The sequence below is a fragment of the Saimiri boliviensis genome, chromosome X (genome assembly GCF_048565385.1).
Source record: "Saimiri boliviensis isolate mSaiBol1 chromosome X, mSaiBol1.pri, whole genome shotgun sequence".
Classification (NCBI taxonomy): Eukaryota; Metazoa; Chordata; class Mammalia; order Primates; family Cebidae; genus Saimiri; species Saimiri boliviensis.
The window spans coordinates 20669848-20691768 of NC_133470.1; the positions used below are offsets into that span (position 1 = coordinate 20669848).

The 21921-nt window shown below is 45.1% G+C and overlaps 1 protein-coding gene across 3 annotated transcripts in view; it reads right to left on the minus strand.

Moving 5' to 3' along the window:
* Positions 1-9294: 9294 nt before the first annotated feature.
* The window catches only part of ACOT9 (acyl-CoA thioesterase 9), a 53460-nt gene continuing 40833 nt past the window's right edge, over positions 9295-21921 (minus strand). For 2 of the 3 annotated variants that reach the window (XM_003924092.3, XM_003924091.3), the window contains 6 exons: positions 21067-21178; positions 20187-20277; positions 19928-20013; positions 18789-18876; positions 18487-18637; positions 9295-18101 (listed from right to left, as the gene is read on the minus strand). In XM_003924092.3, coding sequence (XP_003924141.1) covers positions 17995-18101; positions 18487-18637; positions 18789-18876; positions 19928-20013; positions 20187-20277; positions 21067-21178 — 635 coding nt within the window. In that variant the 3' untranslated portion in view covers positions 9295-17994. The remainder of the gene's footprint in view (positions 18102-18486; positions 18638-18788; positions 18877-19927; positions 20014-20186; positions 20278-21066; positions 21179-21921) is intronic. The other variant, XR_012515581.1, reaches the window with a different exon arrangement.

Here is a 21921-nt window from a genome sequence, read left to right on the forward strand (position 1 = left end):
TTGGTACCCACAAGTAAGTGAATATACACACCCTTACCACCTTTTTTTTTTTTTTTTTGAGACTGAGCCTCGCTTTGTCACCCAGGCTGGAGTGCAGTGGCACGATCTTGGCTTATTGCAACCTCCGCCTCCCAGGTTCCAGCGATTCTCCTGCCTCAGCCTCCCAAGTAGCTGGGATTACAGGCATGTGCCTCCATGCCTGGCTAATTTTTGTATTTTTAGTAGAGATGGGGTTTCACCATCTTGCTCAGCCTGGTGTTGAACTCCTGATCTCAAGTGATCCGCCCACCTCAGCCTCCCAAAGTGCTGGGATTACAGTCATGAGCCACTATGCCTGGCCTCTCACCACTTTTTATATTAGCTGACTACTCTAAATAGCTTCCGAATAAAAGCATCCCTTTTGTCCCTTTTTAATAAACTATCCCTTCAAAGAGCTGACTTCTGAAAGTCCTTAAGTCCAACTTACATCTTACAGATAGTCTCATGTGGCCACTTTCAAAGACTGGAAAAAGGATATCCCCTGCCCTACTGGAGAGGATGGACCCTGGGCCTAACCAGGAGGCAGCTACTAGAGACCTATTCCCAGAAGACGCTGACCTACCATAATCTAGAGCAGTGCTTCTCAACAGGGAGGAATGGGGATTTTGCCCGCAAAAGACATGGCAATATCTGGGATGTTTTTATTGTCAAAACAATACTACTGGCATCTGGTGGGTAGAGGCCAGGAGTGCTGCTAAACATCCTACAATGCATGGGACAGTCCCAAAACAAAGAATTATCTGGTCCAAGATGTTGATTGTGGCAATGTTGAGAAAACCCACTCTAGAGATTAAGGAAAGGAGGAAACCAGTATCGTGTAGTACCTGCCTGTGCAGCAGGAGGTCAGAACAATGCCACGACAGTAGGCACTTACCCACAATAACAGATCAAGAGAGGACCTGCCTGCAAACATTTAAATAATAGTAAATAAGGCCAGGCACAGTGGCGCACACCTGTAATCCCAGCACTTTGGGAGGGTGAGGCGGGCGGATCACCTAAGGTCAGGAGTTCAAGACCAGTGTGGCCAACATGGTGAAACACTGTCTCTACTAAAAATACAAAAAGTAGCCAGGCCTGTTAGTGGATGCCTGTAATCCCAGCTGCTGGAGAGGCTGAGGCAGGAAAACTGCTTGAACCCAGGAGGCAGAAGTTGCAGTGAGCTGAGATCATGCTACTGCACTTCAGCCTCAGCGACAGAGTGAGACTCTGTCTCAAAAAAAAAAAAAGTAAATAAGGCCAGGTATGGTAGCACACGCCTGTAATCCCAGCACTTTGGGAGGCTAAGGCGGGCAGATTGCCTGAGGTCAGAAGTTTAAGACCAGCCTGACCAACATGGATAAACCCCTTCTCTACTAAAAATACAAAAAAAAAAAAAAAAAAAAAAAAATCTGGGCATGGTGGCACGTGCCTGTAATCCCAGCTACTCAGGAGGTTGAGGCAGGAAAATCGCTTGAACCCAGGAAGTGGAGGTTGCAGTGAGCCAACATTGCTGCCACTTCAGTCCAGCCTGGGTGACACAGCGAGACTCCACCTCAAAAAAAAAGTAAATAAGCAGGTGACCAGCTGGGCATAGTGGTGCACACCTGTAATCCCAGCACTTTGGGAGGCTGAGGTGGGTGGTTCACCCGAGGTCAGGAGTTAGAGACCAGCCTAACATGGCAAAACCCTGTTTCCAACAAAAATACAAAAATTATCTGGGCATGGTGCCAGGCACCTGTAATCCCAGCTACTTGGGAAGCTAAGGCAGGAGAATAGCTTGAACCTGGGAGGCAGAGATTACAGTGAGGCAAGATCGTGCCACTGCACTCAACCTTGGTGAAAGAACAAGACTCTCTCAAAAAAAAAAGTTTCATAAAGGTCTCTGTGGTGGGGGGGTGGGGAATATATATATATACACACACATCTGTGTATTTGTGTGTCTATATAGATTTACATACATATGTAGGGTTGAAAAGCTTTTACATCTGGGCACAGTGGCTCATGCCTATAATCCCAGCACTTTGGGAGGCTGAGGCAGAAAGGTCATTTAAGCCCAAAAGTTTGAGACCAGCCTGGACAACATGGTGAGAACTTATCTCTACAAAAAGTACAAAAATTAGCCAGGTGTGGTGTCCTGTACTTGTAGTCCCATGTTCCTGAGCCTAAGGCAGGAGGATCACTTAAGCACAAAAGGTCAAGCCTTCAATGAGCTGTGATCGCACTACTGCACTCCAGCCTTGGCAATGGAGCAAGACCCTGTCTAAAAAAAAAAGAATGAAAGAAAAAGAAAAACTGTTTTTCCTCCGTTCTCAAATAACAACAATCAATATAGAAGACTTCTGCAACCAAATGTGTAGAGATTGTCCCCACCATAGATTGAGGCAAGCAATCAATTCTACAGTGGATGCCAGCCAGGAATCTTCTGATCCAATTCAATTCTGATGCTGTCCACCTGGACATAGCATCAGATACCAAAGGTTGAGGGCTCAGTCCCACAAGACTGTCCCCACTTTAGACACCAGCTCCCAAGTACAGGCCTCTGGAACTTCTGACCGACTGACTTCAATTGGAGTTCCCATGACCCACTCTTTAGGCTCAATTCATTTGCTAGAACAGCTCACAAAACTCAGGGAAACACCTACTTACATTTGCCAGTTTCTTATAAAGTCTATCTTGAAGGATTTGAATTAACAGCCAGATGAAGGGGTGCAAGGGCGAAGTGTGGAAAGGTCCTAAGCTCAGGAGCTTCCATTCCTGTAGAGTTGGGGTGCACCATCACCCCAGCATGTGGATGAATTCTTATTCACCTTCCTGTAAGCCTTCACCAGTTCAGCTGCCCAGAAGCTCTCTGTACCTAGTCCTCTTGAGCCTTTTATGGACACTTCATTGGATAGGCATGACTGAAGCATGGACAACCGTGTCAAAATGTGATTGGTTTGTTTCTCAGCCTTTCGGCCAAGATCAAGTGCAAAATGTGATTGGACAAAAGGGATATGATTTAATGCTAATAAACTGAGTGGGGAATCCTAGCAAGGCCTGTCTGTTCAGATTCCTCTTGGCCTCTCTGTACAGCACTCCTTCCTGCTGGGTAGAGGGCAGGACCCTTTCTAAAATGGGGGTCTTATGACCTAAAATCAGACAAGGTAGGTCAGAGCATTTCTTTATGAGCAGCTCCAAGATACAAAGGCGGGGGTACATTATATTTTCAGTGTCTATGGCCTGCCTTGGAGAGAAAAAGGAGCAGGTGAAAAAGAAAAGTACAAGAAGCTCAGAGGGAGGGACTGTTTTCTGGGGCCTGCTTCTGAAACCTACAGCACCCACACGTTAAAAGCAAAGACGGTCCTTTACTTTGATCACTCTGAAACACTTCCAAAGCTGCTTTAGGAACCAAGGACTAAAGAACAAATACTTTAACAAAAGATATGCTTATTGTTTAATCACTTAAAAAATAACAAGGGCTATGGGAGTTGTGAGCCAGGAACCATGGACAAAAACATATATATACATATATAATGATGTTACATACACACACACACACACACACACACACACACACACACACAGACACTTCTATAAACACATTAACTTTTTTACCTAGCTTCTAAAAAAAAAAGAAAATGTTTATCATAGTTATTATGTATTTAGTTTCAGATAGCAAAGCAATTTTTACCAACCCTATTATTAACATAATTTTAGCATATTATACATTTATGTAAAATGCTAAAAATATATTTTATTAATTTTGAGACAGACTCTTGCTCTGTCACCCAGGCTGGAGTGCAGTGGCATGATCTCAGCTCACTGCGGCCTCTACCTCCCAGGTTCAAGCAATTCTCCTGCCTCAGTCTCCCAAGTAGCTGGGATTACAGGCAAGTACCACTCTGGCTAATTTTTCTATTTTTAGTAGAGGCAGGGTTTCACCATGTTGGCCAGGCTGACCTCAAGTGAACAGCCTGCCTCAGCCTCCCAAAGTGCTGGGGTTACAGGCATTAGCCACTGTGCATAGCCCAAAAATATATTTTAAAAGAGCCTCCATCCTGAGGCTTAAGCCTACAGTTGTTTGTTTTGAGACGGAGTCTTGCTCTGTTGCCCAGGTTGGAGTGCAATGGCACGGTTTCGGCTTACTGACACCTCTGCCTCCCGGGTTCAAGTGATTCTGCTGCCTCAGCCTCCCGAGTAGCTGGGATTACAGGCAACCGCCACCACGCCCAGATAAGTTTTGTACTTTTAGTAGAGACAGGGTTTCACCATGTTGGCCAGGCTGGCCTCGAACTCCTGACCTTGTGATCCACCTGCCTCAGTCTCCCAAAGTGCTGTGATTACAGGTATGAGCCACCATGCCCAGCCTTACAATTTTTTTAATTAACAAATTCAAAAGCCAAGTCGAACACCGAAATTCACCTAAATCTTACAGTTGTTCATACAAAAAATATTTATTACCTAAATATATGCAAGGGACTTTTCTGGACAATAGGAGTAAAAGATCTGATGCAATTCCTTCCCTCAAAAAGCTCACAGTCTCATAAGTGAAATAAACATGTAAGAAAAGGAAATATGGCTAGGCACAGTGGCTTACCCCTGTAATCCCAACACTGGGAGGCCAAGGTGGGTGGATCACTTGACCCCAGGAGTTCAAGATCAGCCTGGGCAACATAGTGAAACTCTGTCTTCACAAAATATTTAAAAATTAGCCAGGCAAAGTGGTACACACCTGTAGTCCCAGTTACTTTGGAGGCTGAGGCAGGAGGATCACTGGAGCCCCAGGGTGGTTGAGGCTGCAGTGAGCCATGATCACACCACTGCACTTTAGCCTGAGTGACACAGTGAGACCCTGTCTCAAATAAATAAATTAAACAATAAAAATTTTAAAAAGGAATTGCAATACAGTGGAATAAATGCTAAAAATGTCAACTCCTCTGGAGGCTCTATGTGGAGCACGAACAACGACAAGAAAAAGCAGGGACGGAATGAGGAAAGTTTCACAGGGAAGAGGAGGTATATACCCATTTCTCATTTCTCCACTGAAGGCCAGATCACCTGCAAGTAGTCCTTACAGAACAAGACAGTACTTAGCACCCAGTGTCAAGAGACCAAGCACTGAATGGTCTTTCTCTGTCATGATTATCTACTGGGAAATGGCACGTACTTTAGAGTTGATTGGCTAGGGTTAGTGGTCTAATGTGGGGCCAAGGCCAGATGGAAGTTTTAAGAATTGAAGGTCAGGCACGGTGGCTCACACCTATAATCCCAGCACTTTGGGAGGCCAAGGAGGGTGGATCACCTGAGGTCAGGAGTTCTAGACCAGTCTGGCCGACATGGAGAAACCCTGTCTCTACCAAAAATACAAAATTAATCGAGCGTGGAGGCACATGCCTGTAATCTCAGCTACTTGGGAGGCTGTCAGGAGAATCGCCTGAACCTGGGAGGCGGAAGTTGCAGTAAGCCAAGATGACGCCACTGCACTCCAGCCTGGGCAACAAGAGTGAAACTCCATCTCAGGGGAAAAAAAAAAAAGAATCAAGGCTGGGTGCAATGGCTCACGTCTGTAATCCCAGCACTTTGGGAGGATGAGGCAGAAGGATCGCTTGGAGCCCAGGAGTTTGAGACCAGCCTGGGAGACAGAGTGAGACCCCAACTCTATAAAAAATTATTTTTTAAAATAGCCAGGCCTGGTGGTGTGTGCCTGTGGTCCCAGCGATTTGGGAGGCTGAAGTGGGAGGATCACTTGAGCCCAGGAAGTCCAGGCTGCAGTGAGACGTGGTCGAGCCACTGCACTCCAGCCTAGGTGACAGAATGAGACCCTGTCTCAAAGAAGGAAAAAAAAAGAGAATGGAATCTGTAGTCTTGATTTCATTAACTTCAAGCTTTGGTCTTTTGTGCGGTTCACTCTACTCTGGTCTTTAGAAACAGTATTTGCAGGTTTTGTTAAACAGAGTACACTGCACTATAATGCAAAGGCCACAAGATGGCATCCAGCCCATGGAAATCAACAGTGACTTGCTAAGGGGGGGCGGGGGGGGAAGGGGAGGCGCCTTTCAGGCTAAACTGAAAGAACAATAACTGTCGAACTAATTTTTTTTTACAAATTTGATGTATTAAAAAACAGGAAAAAAACTTAGAAATTCAGAACAACTCAAAAGCAAGCACAACTTAAGCAGGTATCTTAACTTATACCAAGTGTACTCCTTCCATCTGTGATGGAAGGTCTAACTTTTTAACCCTAACACACGCAGAGGCACATTTTACATTGTGACCCAGGACACACATAGATGTGCGTACCATACAGAACATGTCACACAACATTTCATTACTATCCATGATGCATTCTGATGGTTTTCCTTTTTTTAAATGTTCAAGCCCACTCAATTTTATGACCCACTAATTTCAAGTCCATAGTTAGAAAAAAAAATACATATATATATATATATATATATATATATGTTTTTTTTTCTTTTTTTGAGACAGAGTCTCACTCTGCTGCCCAGGCTGGAGTGCAGTGGCGTGATCTGGGCTCACTGAAGCCTCTGCCCCCTGGGTTCAAGTGATTCTCCTGCCTCAGCCTCCTGAGTAGCTGGGACTACAGTCGCATGCCACCATGCCCAGCTAATTTTTTGTATTTTTAGTAGAGACAGGGTTTCACCATGTTGATCACGATGGTCTTGATCTAACCTCATGATCCACCAGCCTCGTCCTCCCAAAGTGTTGGGATTATAGGCATGAGCCACTGCACCTAGACATATATTGACATATTTTTAAGAAAATATATATTAAACACGTATAAAATCAGGGTATAATACCTTATCACATGTAATTTTCATTTTACTACCATTATTGTTTTGTTCATTTGTTTTAGCCATACTATTCCTTCTATTACAGGTGCACAATTTCTGTGGCACAAAAACCAGAATATCTTTACCCATTCTTTGGTTACTATAATCCCATTTCTCTGTGTTATTAATTCCTCTATGCTTCCAGTTTACTTAGTGGTTTTCAGGAGGGCCTGTTTCATTATGAGGCTCCCATTTTCTTTTTAGTTTATTTCACTAACCCAATAGCTGAATCAAGTGAAGAAAGAACATAGGCCTAAATCAGAGGACTCTGAAATGAGAAAAATGTTCCTCCTTTTACTGTGGAAGAAACAAGACATTAAGAGATTAATCCTTCATCCAACTATTGGAACTAGCTGGTTGCAGAAGCAGGCAAAATTTCACAGGTATAGATGTCAGGCCAGGCCTGCTTCTGGGTCTTTTGGTCCAGAGATGGGTTTGGGAGTCTTTTTTTTGTTTTTTTTTTTTTTTTTTTTTTTTTTTGAGACAGAGTTTTGCTCTTGCTGCCCAGGCTGGAGTACAATGGCCCGATCTTAGCTTACCGCAACCTCTGCCTCCCAGGTTCAAGGGAGGCAGGAGGTATATACCCATTTCCCATTTCTTCCTGTCTCAGCCTCCCCAGTAGCTGGGATTACAGGCATGTGCCACCACACCCAGCTAACTTTTTTATTTGTTTTTAGTAGAGACGGGGTTTCTCCATGTTGGTCAGGCTGGTCTCGAACTCCCGGCCTCAGGTGATCCACCTACCTCAGCCTCCCAAAATGCTGGGATTACAGGCAAGAGGCACCGTGCCCGGCCAGGTTTAAGAGTCTTTAGCATATCACTCTGCCTGCCCAGAAACCCCATATGCTGGACAAAAAGACGCCATATCTACTTCAGATTGATCCCCTTAAATCAAAATAATCTCATAACACAACAGTTTCATCTAGAAGCAACGTAATTAGCCAAGGCCCCCTGAAATCCATTTGTGAACTTGCCTAATGCCTACTATTTTTTTAAGACAGGGTCTTGCTGTGTTGCCCAGGCTTGAGTGTAGAGTGTAATGGTGTGATCACAGCTCACTGCAGCCACAGCCTCCTGACAATCCACCCTCCTCTGCCTCCTGAGTAGCTGGGACTAAATGTGTGTGCCACCATACCTGGCTAGTTTTTTCACTTTTTGTGGAGATGGGGTTTTGCCATGTTGGCCAAGAAGTCTTGAACTCCTGGGCTCCAGAGATCCTCCCGCCTCAGCCTCCCAAAGTGCTAGGATTACAGGCATGAGCCATGACATCCGGCTCTAATCCCTACTTTTAACTCTTCTTTTCTGTTTCCCATTTTACAGTAAATTCATTATTTAGTGCCAACAGAAGGGAAAGAAAACACAAGTCAGTCAGGCACCATGGCTCACATCTGTAATCTCAGCACTTTGGGAGGTCGAGGTGGGCAGGTTACCTGATGTCAGGAGTTCAAGACCAGCCTCGCCAACATGGTGAGACGCTGTCTCTACTAAAAATACAAAAATTAGTCAGGCATGGGGGCAGGCACCTGTAATCCCAGCTACTCGGGAAGCTGAGGTGGAAGAATTGTTTGAACCCAGGAGGCGGAGGTTACAGTGAGCTGAGATCACACCACTGTACTTCAGCCTGGGTGACAGAGTGAGACTCCATCTCAAAAAAAAAGAAAAGAAAAGAAAACATAAGTCAACTTAGAACGTCAATCACAATTGCAGCAAAAGCTTTATTTATTTAGTTATTTATTTTTGAGATGGAGTTTTTGCTCTTGTTTCCCAGGCTGGAGTACAGGGGCACGATCTTGGCTCACTACAACCTCTGCCTCCCAGGTTCAGACGATTCTCCTGCCTCAGCCTCCCGAGTAGCCGGGATTACAGGCATGCACCACCATGCCCAGCTAATTTGTGTGTGTGTGTGTGTATTTTTAGTAGAGACAGCGTTTTGCCATGTTGGACAGGCTGGTTTCGAACTCCTGACCTCAAGTGATCCACCCACATCAGCCTCCCAAAGTGCTGGGATTACAGGGGTGAGCCACCACGCCCGGCCTGCAAAAGTTTTATTCTAAGAGAAAATAAACCAAATGCCCAGAATATTTCAGCCATCATTCATTCTTGTGGTTGAGGCTTGACTACATTCTGATCCATATAAATATATGCCATTAGTTAACATTTTACTTTAACAGCTGAGAAAGTATGTCAGAAATATGGCAAAGGACCAAAATTCTAGACCCAGCCTTGCCTATCCCACTTATATAGTTACAAGTTAGGCTTCAGGAAGTCACTTTCTCTCTCTAAGCCTGTTTCCTCATCTGCAAAACTTAAGTAATAATAGTACTGATCTCAAAGAATTACTGTAAGGATGAAATGAGAGTATACATTTTAGTGTCAATAGTACTGTGCCTGACACATAGTAGGAATCCAATCAATGTGTGTTACCCACATATAAAAATGATTATGGTTACATCTTTTTTTTTTTTTTTTTTTTTTTTTTGAAACAGTCTCCCTCTGTTGCTAAGGCTGGAGTACAATGGTGTAATCTTGGCTCACTGCCACCTCTGCCTCCCCGGGCTCAAGCAATTCTCTCACCTCAACCTCCCAAGTAGCTGAGAGACTACAGGCGCACACCACCATGCCCAGCTAATTTTTCTATTTTTTGTAGAGTCAGGGTTTCACCATGTTGCCCAGGCTGGTTTCAAACTCCTGAATTCAAGCAATGCACCAAGCTCAGCTTCGCCAAGTGCTGAGACTATAGGCGTTTCACCATGTTAGCCAGACTGCTCTTGAACTCCTGACCTCAAGTTATCCACTCGCCTCGGCCTCCCAATGTAATGGGATTACAGGCATGAGCCACCATGCCCGGCACTTACTATTTTTTTAGAGAAAGGTTCTCACTCTGTTGCCCAGGCTGAAATGCAGTAGCACTATCACAACTCACTGCAGCCTCAAACTCCTGGGCTCAAACAATCATCCCGCCTCAGCCTCCCAAGTAGCTGGGACTACAGGCATGTGCCACCACAACTGGCTAATTTTTTATTTACTGTAGAGATAGTGTCTCACTATGTTGCCAGGCTGGTCTTGAACTCCTGGCCTCAAGCAATCCTCCTGCCTCGGCCTCCCAAAGTGCTTAATAGGGACCTCTTAACCACCTAATCGGTGGCCTTTTCCCAGTACTCATCCTTACCACCTTCAGTGACACCAATGATCCCCCCACGAAAATGGCTTTGAGAGGACGGAGGGTGGTGGTATCAAGACCTGGGAATCTGGCTGCTGTTAGAGTCCTCAAGTCAACATTTAAAAAATCCAAGGCCAGGCGTGTGGCTCACACCTGTAATCCCAACACTTTAGGAGGCCCAAGTAGGTGGATCACTTGAGGTTAGGAGTTCAAGATCAGCCTGGCCAACATAGTAAAACCCCGTCTTTACTAAAAATACAAAAATTAGCTGGGCATGGTGTTGGGTGCCTGTAATCCCAGCTACTTGGGAGGCTGAGGCAGGAGAATGGCTTGAACCGAGGAGGCAGAGGTTGCAGTGAGCCGAGACTATGCCAACGCACTCCAGCCTGGGCGAGAGAGCAAGACTGTCTCATTCTGTCTCAAAATAAAAAAATTAAAAAAAAAAGAAAAGAAAAGAAAGAAATCCAACCAGGCTGGTAGCCAGCCACCTCAGCCACCCCCAGCTGAGGCACCAGATGTCCCAGCCCCAGATGTCCCAGCCCCAGATGAACTCGCAGATAAACAGAGCTGAGTGACCTCAGCCAATGCCACACGGAACAGAACCTCCCGGGTGAGCCCAGCCCTCCCACAGAATCAAGTGTGTCTTTAGAAAGATAAACTGCACAAACTAATTGAAAATAAAGATTAAAATGTTGAAATCCCAGGGGAGATGGGCGAAACTTCATTTCTCCAGGAGTCAAGTGCTTGGCTCCATTCAAAGAGGTGCAAGAAAGCAGACTGGATCAGAGCAAACACGGGTACCAAATGGGACATGTTGACAGAATATTTGGCTGACGACAGAATCACATGGACATGCCCAACACAGTGTAAAGCATACCAGAATGAAGTAAACTCTTCTAAAGAAACCAGTGATAAAAAGTCAAAACCCATTGGCACACTGTGTCCAGATCCATCTCATAAGCAAGGACACACAAAGACTCAAAACAAAAGGTTCGAGGAAGACTCACCAACCAAATGGAGAGCAAACAAAACAAAAAAAAACAGGAGTTGTAACTTTCGTCTCTGACAAAATAGACTTTAATAGTAACAACGACTAAAAGAAACAAAGCAAGACGTTACATAATGGTAAAAGGATCAATGCAACAACAGTAGTCAATGATCATAAATATATATGCACCCAATATAGGAACACCCAGATACATAAGACAAGTTCTTAACGACTTATAAAGAGACTTGGACTCCCGCACAATAATAGCGGGAGACTTTGACACCACATTATTAATATTCGACGGATAAACAAGATAGAAAATTAACAGGGACATTTATGATTTGAACTCAGACCTGGAACAAGTAAACTCAGTGAACATTTATAGAATTCTTCATGCCAGGTCCACAGAACATACATTTTTTTTCAGTATCACATTACACCTATTTTGAAAGTGACCTATAAATGGAAGTAAATCACTCTTCAGCATTTGCATAGCATTTCAGATTTAAATGAAATATTGGTTGGCTGTTTGTTATTTTCTTCCCTTATTCCTTCCTGTCTCCACTGTTAAGTACAATTATCGGTGTAAAAGAGGTTTTTAATACCTATTTTTAGATTGCATTCCAGCTTGGGCAATAGAGCAAGACTCCTGTTCTCTCTCCCCCTTTCTCTTTTTCTTTTTTTAAAAAACAAAACAAAACAAAACAAAACATCATCCTCAAAGACTACACATTGGAGAAGTATGGAGACAAAAAGAACTTGGTAATAAAAGCCTGAAGTAAAACTGGGATCTCAGCACAGACTATTTAATATAAAACAATGTCCAACTCACAAGAGGAAGATATATGCTAGAACCTAGCAGTGCTGGTACTGGTTAAAAATTCTATTTATTATTTTTTTTCAGATGCAATCTCACTCTGTCACCCAGGCTGGAGTGCAATGGCACGATCTCGGCTGACTGCAACCTCCGCCTCCAGAGTTCAAGTGATTCTCATGCCTTAGCCTCCCGAGTAGCTGGGATTACAGGCACCCATCATCATATCCAACTAATTTTCGTATTTGTAGTAGAGATGGGGTTTTACCATGTTAGCCACGCTGGTCTTGAACTCCTGGCCGCAGATGATCCACTCACCTTAGCCTCCCAAAGTGCTCGGATTACAGGTGTGAGCCACCGCATCCAGCCAAAAATTCTCCTTTATTCTTTAAGGGAGAACATAACACTAATAATCCAGAACCTAGTGTATATCATTTAGTTTGCTTCATCTCATCTTCTTAAAGTCCTGCATTAAAAACAAAAACCTCTAGCTTTTTTTTTTTTTTTTGAGGTAAGAGTCTCAATCTGTCCCCCGAGATCCGCACGATCTCAGCTCACTGCAACCTCCTCCTCCCAGGTTCAAGCGATTCTCCTGCCTCAGTGTCCTAAGCAGCTGGGATTACAAGCACCTGTCACTACACCCAGCTAATTTTTTTGGTATTTTTAGTAGAAACAGGTTTTCACCATGTTGGCCAGGCTGGTCTCAAACACCTGACCTCGTAATTCACCCGCCTCTGTCTCCCAAAGTGCTGGGGTTACAGGCATGAGCCACCACCCCCAGCCTGACCTCTAGCTCTTCTATCTGTATTGGTAGATGACAGATTTGGGGTGAAGATTCTGGTATCCAATCTTACATGAACAATTTAACAAAAAGACAATAAGCAATTTCGATCTCAGTAGAATTCAAAGAAAGGCAATTAACAAATTATGTTTTCTTTTTTTGGGGGGAGGGGACAGGGTTTCACTTGTTGCCCAGGCTGGAGTGCAGTGGCGCGATCTTGGCTCACTACAGCCTCAAACTCTTGGACTCAAGCGATTCTCCCACTTCAGCCTCCTGAGTAGCTGCAACTACGGGTGTGCACCATCACACTGAGAGGAGTTACCTAGCTTTTCCTTAGATAGGCCGCAAGGGAAGGGTCCCCAGAGAGCCCCCAACCCAAGGGTCAGTGTCTCATCCCCACATAACAACATAAAAAGCAGCCTGGTGGAAAAAACTCAAGCTGCAGGCACCGATAAAGGAACTAGCACAGGGCGGTGGTGTGCCTGGAGACCAGCCTGCAGCTGCACAGATAGGAGAACCTCCAGCCCACTGAGACAAAAACTTGCACAAACCTCCAGCTCACTCAGATAAGGGAACAAGACCTGCCATAGAAAGGCCTTTGTCCTTTGTATCATCAGCGGGCTCCCAGGAAGAGGTTTCTTTTCCTTTTGCAGGCATGAACACGGTGGGCTCCAAGGGGTTCCAGTAGGCACTTTCCTTTCTGGACTGTGAGCTCAGTCTCTACTAATCATTTCAGCCTGTTTGGTCCGGAGCCAAGCTTTCACTTCTGATAGGTCCTGATAGGTCCCAGGTTAAGCTGAGTAGCCCCAATGAATCACTTCAGCTGATTGCTCCCGGGCTAAGCTCAATCGCTTTCTCCAAGACAGCCCGCATAGTAAGCAAATTCCTCCTCCGTCAGTCCACAAAAACCCCCGACCCCAACCTCATACTGGCAACCCATTCAGGCCCCTCCTTTCCGCTGTGGAGAGCTTTCTTCTTTTGCTTATTAAACTTTCGCTTCAACCTCACCCTTGTGTTCACGCTCTGGAGACAAAGAACTCCAGGTACTATCTCAGACAACCAGAGATTGCTACATTTCAGTGCACTGACGAGACTACACCACCTCACAAATTTTTGCATTTTTTGTAGAGACAGGTTTTCACCCTGTTGCCCAGGCTGGTCTTGAACTCCTGACCTCAAGCGATCTGCCCACCTTGGTCTCCCAAAGTGTTGGGATTAAAGGTGTAAGCCACCACATCCAGCAGAATGTCATTTTTCACCTATCAAAATGGCAAAGATATTTTTAAAAGATAAAATTTGGCAAAGTTGAGGGAAATTGCTGCTGTGTAAGGGAATGTGTTAGTGTTCTGAAGGCTTACATGAAATACATATTCAAAGCCTTCGACGTCTACCTATTTGACCTAAATACCTCACTTTATATTTTTCCAAAGAAAATAAAGGTCAAATGTTTTAGAGTATTTAGGATATTTCCTGCAACATTGTTTATAATAGCAAAAAATAAAATTTTAGAAAAAGCTTCAGTGTATATCAACGAATGGTTAAATATATAATGTATAATCTTTATAACAGCATGAAGTAGGTATCTCCTTTTTTTTTTCTTTTTTGAGATGGAGTTTCGCTCTTGTTGCCCAAGCTGGAATGCAAATGGCATAATCTTGGCTCACCACAACCTCCACTTCCCTGGTTCAAGTGATTCTCCTGCCTCAGCCTCCTGAGTAGCTGGGATTACAGGCATGCACTACCATGCCTGGCTAATTTTTTGTGTGTGTATTTTTAGTTGAAGCGGGGTTTCACCATGTTAGCCAGGCTGGTCTCGAACTCCTGACCTTAGGTGATCCGCCCACCTCGGCCTTCCCAAAGTGCTGGGATTACAGGCATGAGCCACCATGCCTAGCCTCTGTAGTTCTCTTAACTCCAATTAACACCTTCACAAAATTCCCCAGGGCCCATCCCTCCCCATTAGCCACCTCCCATCATATCATAGGTAGATATGCAAAACACTGTATTGAAGGGCCAGGTAGATCTCAGAATGGCATTACAGCATGGAGAGACAAGTTAGTACAGCACATGCTCGATTCCATGAGTTCAGCTGCATGCTTCCAAGAGATAGTTGTGTTGGCTCCTGTGACTACTTCATGCCAGAAGTGCTTATTGACACTGTGATTTAAACATTACATAACTAATATTAAAAAATTGTTTGAGAAGACAGGGTCTTACTCTGTCACCCAGGCTGGAGCGCAGTGGCATGATCATAGCTCACTGCAGACTCAAACTCCTGGACTCAAGCAATCCACTCACCTCAGCCTCCTGAGTAACTGGGACTACAGGGGCACCCCACCATGGTTGGCTAATTTTTTAACTTTTTGTACAGAGAGGGTCTTGCTATGTTTCCCAGGCTGGCCTCAAGCGATCCTCCCACCTCAGTCTCCCAAAGTGCCGGGATTACAGGTATGAGCCGCCACTGTGCCTGGCCTAAAATCTTTTTGTTAAAAATGCTTCCCACCAGTCGGGGATAGTGGCTCACTGGTCTGTAATCACAAGACTTTGGGAGGTTGATGTGGGTGGATCACCTGAGGTCCGAAGTTCGAGACCAGCCTGGCCAACATGGTGAAACCTTGTCTCTACTAAAACTACAAAAATTAGCCGAGCATGGTGGTGCACACCTTTAATCCTAGGCACTCGGGAGGCTGAGGCAGAACTGCTTGAACCCGGGAGTCAGTGGTTGCACTGAGCCAAGATTGTGCCACTGAACTCTAGCCAGGGCGACTGAGTGAAACTACATCTCAAAAAAAAAAAGAAAGAAAGAAAGAAAAGAAAGAAAGAAAGATCAGGCATGGTGGCTCACGCCTGTAATCCCAGAACTTTGGGAGGCTGAGGTGGACGGATCACGAGGTCAGGAGTTCAAGGCCAGCCTGACCAACATGGTGAAAACCCGTCTCTACTAAAAGTACAAAAAAAAAATTAGCTGGGCATGGTAGTGTGCGCCTATAATCCCAGCTACTCTGGAGGTTGAGGCAGGAGAATCACTTGAACCCAGGAGGTGGAGGTTGCAGTAAGCAGAGATTGCACCACCACACTCCAGCCTGAGTGACAGAGTGGGACTGCCTCAAAAAAAAAAAAAAAAAACTTTCCACCTAAATCTGAGGCAGAGCCAAGTTTGTGACCACTAATAAAGAACCCACAGTAGCCAGAGGCGGTGGCTCAAGCCTGTAATCCCAGCACTTTGGGAGGCCAAGGCATGTGGATCACGAGGTCAAGAGATCGAGACCATCCTGGTCAACATGGTGAAACCCCGTCTCTACTAAAAATACAAAAAAGTAGCTGGGCATGGTGGCACATGCCTGTAATCCGAGCTACTCAGGAGGCTGAGGCAGGAGAATTGCCTGAACCCAGGAGGCGGAGGTTGCGGTGAGCCGAGATCGCACCATTGCACGCCAGCCTGGGTTACAAGAGTGAAACTCCGTCTCAAAAAAAAAAAAAAAAAAAAAAGAACCCACAGTAAATATTACCTCCTTGGGAGCACCTTTTTCAGAGATTACTTTTTCTTCTATGTAGCCTGTCTTGTATCTTCTGAACTTGATCAAGTTACCTTCCTGTCAAGAAAGAAACGGTCTTGACCTCAGATTAATGGGAACGTCTCCCTTGGGCTTCCTAGGTGACACTGCGTTATTAGGTATGACCTCCCTCGCTCTATTCCTTGAAAGCAGTACAAGTACTGGGCAGGGGTGCCCCGACCCACGCTGCCTGGTTTTGAATCCCAGCACCTCCACGTGTTACATATCAGACCTTGAACAAGGTACTTAAGCTCTCCGTGCTTCAGTTTCCTGAGTGGCCTAACTCTGAAAGGGGGTTACAGAACCTGCCCATTAGTGTTGATTGGAACAAGTATAGGTGCTCACACCTGCCAAGTGCTGAGGATAGTGCCTACCTATCACATGGCAATGCTCCATAAGCATAAGCGGCTATGATTATTGTGGTTCCTATTTTTTAGATATACCCTGCCTAGCCACTAGCAGAATGTGCTAAATAGCTGTCTGGTGAATGAAAGAATGACCAAAGCGTCCTGTTTCCTCATCTAGATCATCTCTAAACAACGCCTCATGGTATGGCTTCAGACCTAAAGCTTCCCACAAATCTTCACAGATGCAGTATCTTTGTTAAATCCCTTCACCCCAACTTTTCATCAACCCTCTGACAACAAATGCCAAATGCTGGGAAATAGAGAGAAGCAAAGGAATCATGTACGGCTGACGGGATTTTAGACAACACTGGTTAGGTTTAAAGAACGTCATCCAAGTGCCCTGGCAGGAAACCTTGTGTACTGACAGTTCCAATGTGTGTAAGAAAAGAATGCATCCAATGGTATAAAAAGGCATTCTGGTTGGGTGCGGTGACTCACACCTGTAATCACAGTACTGTGGGAGGCCGAGGCAGGAGGATCAGCAGGTCAAGCAATGGAGACCATCCTGGCCAACATGGTGAAACCCCCGTCTCTACTAAAAATACAAAAATTAGCTGGGTATGGTGGCGCGCACCTGTAGTCCCAGCTACTTGGGAGGCTGAGGCAGAAGAATTGCTTGAACCCAGGAGGTGGAGGTTGCAGTGAGCAGAGATCACAACATTGCACTCCAGCCTGGCAACAGAGTGAGACTCGGTCTCAATCAATCAATAAAGGCATTCTGTCCTCAATTTTTTTTTTTTTTTTTTGAGATGGAGTCTCGGTCTGCCGCCTAGGCTAGAGTGCAGTGGCGTGATCTCAGCTCACTGCAACCTCCACCTCCTGGGTTCAAGTGATTCTCCTGCCTCAGCCTCCCTAGTAGCTGGGACTACAGGCACCCACCACCAAGCCCAACTAGTATTTTTGTATTTTTAGTAAAGATGGGGTTTCACCGTGTTGGCCAGGGTGGTCTTGATCTCCTGATCTCGTGATCTGCCCACCTCAGTATCCCAAGGTGCTGGGATTACAGGTGTGAGCCACTGTGCCTGGCCTCTCCATTTTTTTTTTTTAAGCAGATGGGAGGCAACATAGTAGGTTCATAAATAAAACTGTTTTGGAAGTATTTATTGTTTTTTTATTTATTATTATTATTATTATTTTTAAGACGGGGGTTTCACTATGTTGGTCAGGCTGCTCTTGAACTCCCAACCTCAGGTGATCCGCCCGCCTTGGCCTCCAAAGTGCTTGGATTACAGGCGTGAGCCACCACGCCCGGCCGGAAGTATTTACTGTTTAATAATTCTTTCTCCCCTCAGACCCATCCAGCCACTCTCTCTTTCTGTTCTGATCATCCTAAAGGCTGAATCCATTCTCCTCCTGTATGGAGGATGAAAAGCAACACTAAAACCAATGCATATGATCGGGTCTTCATCAGATATCATGTCACTGTGGGTAGAGTGCCAATTTCAACAAGTGTGGCTTTCCTTGGGCTCCAAAAAGTAGTCCTTTCTCAAGGTCGCTGGGCCACTCATGGAGCTGAAATGCCGCTGCCCATCTAAGTACAACATGGACTCTGAAACACAAGAAAGAGAACCCTGGAGAAACGAGTAGCACCTTAGAAAACATCATATTGTCGTAGAGACATGAGACTACTTGGGAACACTGAGAAAGAATGAGATGCACTGTTGGGCCGAGGGTGCCACATTCCCATGGGAGCAGGCATGACTCCTGGCCCCTTCCTCTGGCTGGATCAGCTTTTGACTACCAGTGGCTGCTTGCCTGCCTGAGGGCCACAGGTATCTTTGGTCTTCAGGGCGGCCAAATCTGAAAAGCAAAAACTCTCAAAGACATGCGCTTGGGCTGACAGGCATCGATACACATTTCCTACAATTCAAAAGGAGAAAAATGTCCTCAGAAGTTCTTCCCTTTGTTAGGGACAAGCAATAATCACTGCTTACCTCCATACGTTTTGGGGAAAACCAATGGCACTTCTTTTTCTGACATGAACGTGAAATGGAAGACATTGGTGGTTGTATGAGTTTTCTCCTGCAGAGAGGCCACTTCACTGTGTACTCTGACTTGAATGTAATTATTCTGCGTAAAGCATACCTAACAGATTACAGACACTACAGTCAGTCAACTGCATGAGGAAGGGGAAAAGGCAGTCATAAGAGAAAACAGTAGCTTTTGGACATGAAAACTTCCAGGCTCAAATGAAAAAAAAAAAAAAGTTGTATTTCATCTCTCGTCACACACCTACCTGCGAAGAAAGAAAGAGCAAGGAGCCAACCTCAACAGGTTTCTGAAACATGATGTCATCTACTGCCACCACAAATGGGCGAGAACCACTGTTGGGGGAAAAGACAGAATTGAGGGTAAACTGCAAAATTCCGATGACCTCAATTTTCTCCCCTAACAACTAACTGAAGCCAAATAAAAAGGAACAAAGAATAAAGTTAGGGAAGAGGGAAATGACCCTACCACTGAGGAACGGTAAAGAGATGCCACTGTGACCAGATTAGGGCCAAAATAACTATATCTTTTCCCTCCTACATATCATCACTATATTTTCTGAGTGAGTTTTTTCATGTACGAACTTACAAAGTCAGAGCAACAACCTTCTTTTTTTTTTTAGATGGAGCTTCACTCTTGTTTCCCAGGCTAGAGTTCAATGGCTTGATCTCAGCTCAACACAACCTCTGCTTCCCGGGTTCAAGCAATTCTCCTGCCTCAGCCTCCTGAGTAGCTAGGATTACAGGCATGTGCCACCACGCCTGGGTAATTTTGTATTTTTAGTAGAGACAGGGTTTATCCATGCTGGTCAGGCTGTTCTCAAACTCCTGACCTAAGGTGATCTGTCCGCCTCCGCCTCCCAAAGTGCAGGGATTACACGTGTGAGCCACCACACCTGGCTGAGAGCAACAACCTTCTAAAATGAAGATCCAACTCAGCTGGTATGAGTGTGGTATTTAATTTAAAAACATAACATAGGCCAGGCATGGTGGCTCATGCCTGTAATCCCAGCACTTTGGGAAGCCAAGGCGGACGGATCACCTGAGGTCAGGAGTTCAAGACCAGGCTGACCAACATGGAGAAATCCCCATCTCTACTAAAAATACAAAATTCACCAGGCATGGTGGTGGGCACCTGGATTCCCAGCTACTCGGGAGGCTGAGGCAGGAGAATCATTTGAACCCAGGAGGCAGAGGTTGTGGTAAGCCTTGATCACACCACTGCACTCCAGACTGGGCAACAAGAGTGAAACTCTGTCTCAAAAAAAAAAAAAAAAAAAACCATAACATATTCCCATACACACCAAGATTGGTCCAAAATGTTTAAATTGAATGGGGTGATATAAATTGCTTCTCAGAAGTTAAGGCTGCCTTACATGTAACTCACCCAAAGCTACAAGCAGTAGCCCATGCAAGTTCATATGCTTTCCTCATAAGGAAACCACCAAAGATCCGATTGAAAATGTTCCGCTCCTACAGGACGTAAAATAAGTATCAATGAATACAAACTTCTGGCCACCTTTGTATACAGAACAGAGGAATTAACAATGCCACAGGACAAAGGTCAGTTTAAAGGTGTGTCAAATCTTGGACAAATATCATGAATGGAAGCTATCCTATTCAGATTTCTCACTAAATTACAATACCTGAGGATGGCAAATTTCCAAGCTCTTCAGTTTTGAATTCTCCATCCACACTGCATTAGGGGGCAAAACTCGACTTCGAAAACTTATAGTCCTGTACAAATGAATATTTATTAAACACTGTTAATGCCATGGTTCTGCTGCTGAAAACTAAAAACATTTGCAAGCTGCTCCCAATATACTCAGGCAACCTGGCTCTGGAGAAGGCTAAGGTTTAGGCCTGGCACAGTGGCTCGTGCCTGTAATCTCAGCACTTCGGGAGGCTGAAGCAAACGGATCACCTGAGGTGAGGAATTCGAGACCAGCCTGGCCAACATGGTGAAACCCCATCTGTACTAAAAATATTTTTTAAAAAATAGGCAGGCACGGTGGCAGGCGCCTGTAATCCCAGCTACTCGGGGGTGGGGGTACTGAGACAGGAGAATTGCTTGAACCTGGGAGGCACAACTTGCGGTGAGCCGAGATCGTGCCACTGCACTCCAGCCTGAGTGACAGAGTGAGACTCTCTCAAAAAAAGAAAAAGAAAAAGGTGGGGTGTGGTGGTTCACACCTGTAATCCCAGCACTTTGGGAGGCCGAGGCGGACAGATCACCTTAGGTCAGGAGTTTGAGACCAGACTGACCAACATGGTGAAACCCCATCTCTACTAAAAATACAAAATTAGCCAGGTGTGGTGGCCCGTGCCTGCAATCTCAGCTACTCCGGAGGCTGAGGCAGGAGAATCACTTGAAACCCGGAGGCAGAGTTTGCGATGAGCCGAGATCATGCCACTGTGCTCCAGCCTGGGAAACAAGAGTGCAACTCCATCTCAAAAAAAAAAAAAAAAAAAAGGCTAAGGTTTAAATGTTTTCCCAACATCAACATGAAATCTTATCGTCCTTACTTTGGATCCAGTGTGCTGAGAAACATCTCATGGATGGTGGTCCTCTCCTCAGCGCTGGGGGCCATTTTCAGTAACGATGTGGAGCTGAAGGCAATTCTTCTTCCCTTGTTCACTGGAACATGGGAGAATAAGGAGCAATGATGAGGAGGGTCACACTGTAACACAGGGAGCTCTGACTGGGAATGCCTTTCAATCTCATGGAATATTATACGCATATCCAAGAGAAAACTGCAGAGGCCACATAAAACTCCCAGTGAGCCTTTGGTTTCACATGGAAATATATTGGCTCAGTGTGAGATCACTTGAAATCATCCTGATCCAGAGCCCTGACCTGCAGTTATCCCATCAAGAGGTATTTCTCACTTCATTAAAACAGAGAAAGCAGGCCGGGTGCAGTGGCTCATGCCTGTAATCCCAACACATTGGGAGGCTGAGGCAGGAGGATCGCTTGAGTCCAGAGCTCAAAACCAGCCTGAGCAACACAGAGAGACCCCTGTCTCTACAAAAAAAAAAAAAAATTTAATTAGCCAGGCATGGTGGCATGCAGTTAAGAAATCGAGACCATCCTGGCCAATATGGTGAAACCCCATCTCTACTAAAAATACAAAAATTAGCCAGGCATGGTGGTATGTGCCTGTAGTCCTAGCTACTGAGGAGGCTGAGGCAGGAAAATCGCTTGAACCCAGGAGGCAGCGATTGCAGTGAGCTGAGATCATGCCATTGTACTCCAGCCTGGGCGACAGAGTGAGATTCCATCTCAAAGGTCAGGAGTTTATCAGCCTAGCCTACATGAAGAAACCCCATCTCTACTAAAAATACAAAAATCAGCTGGGCGTGGCGGTGCACACCTGTAGT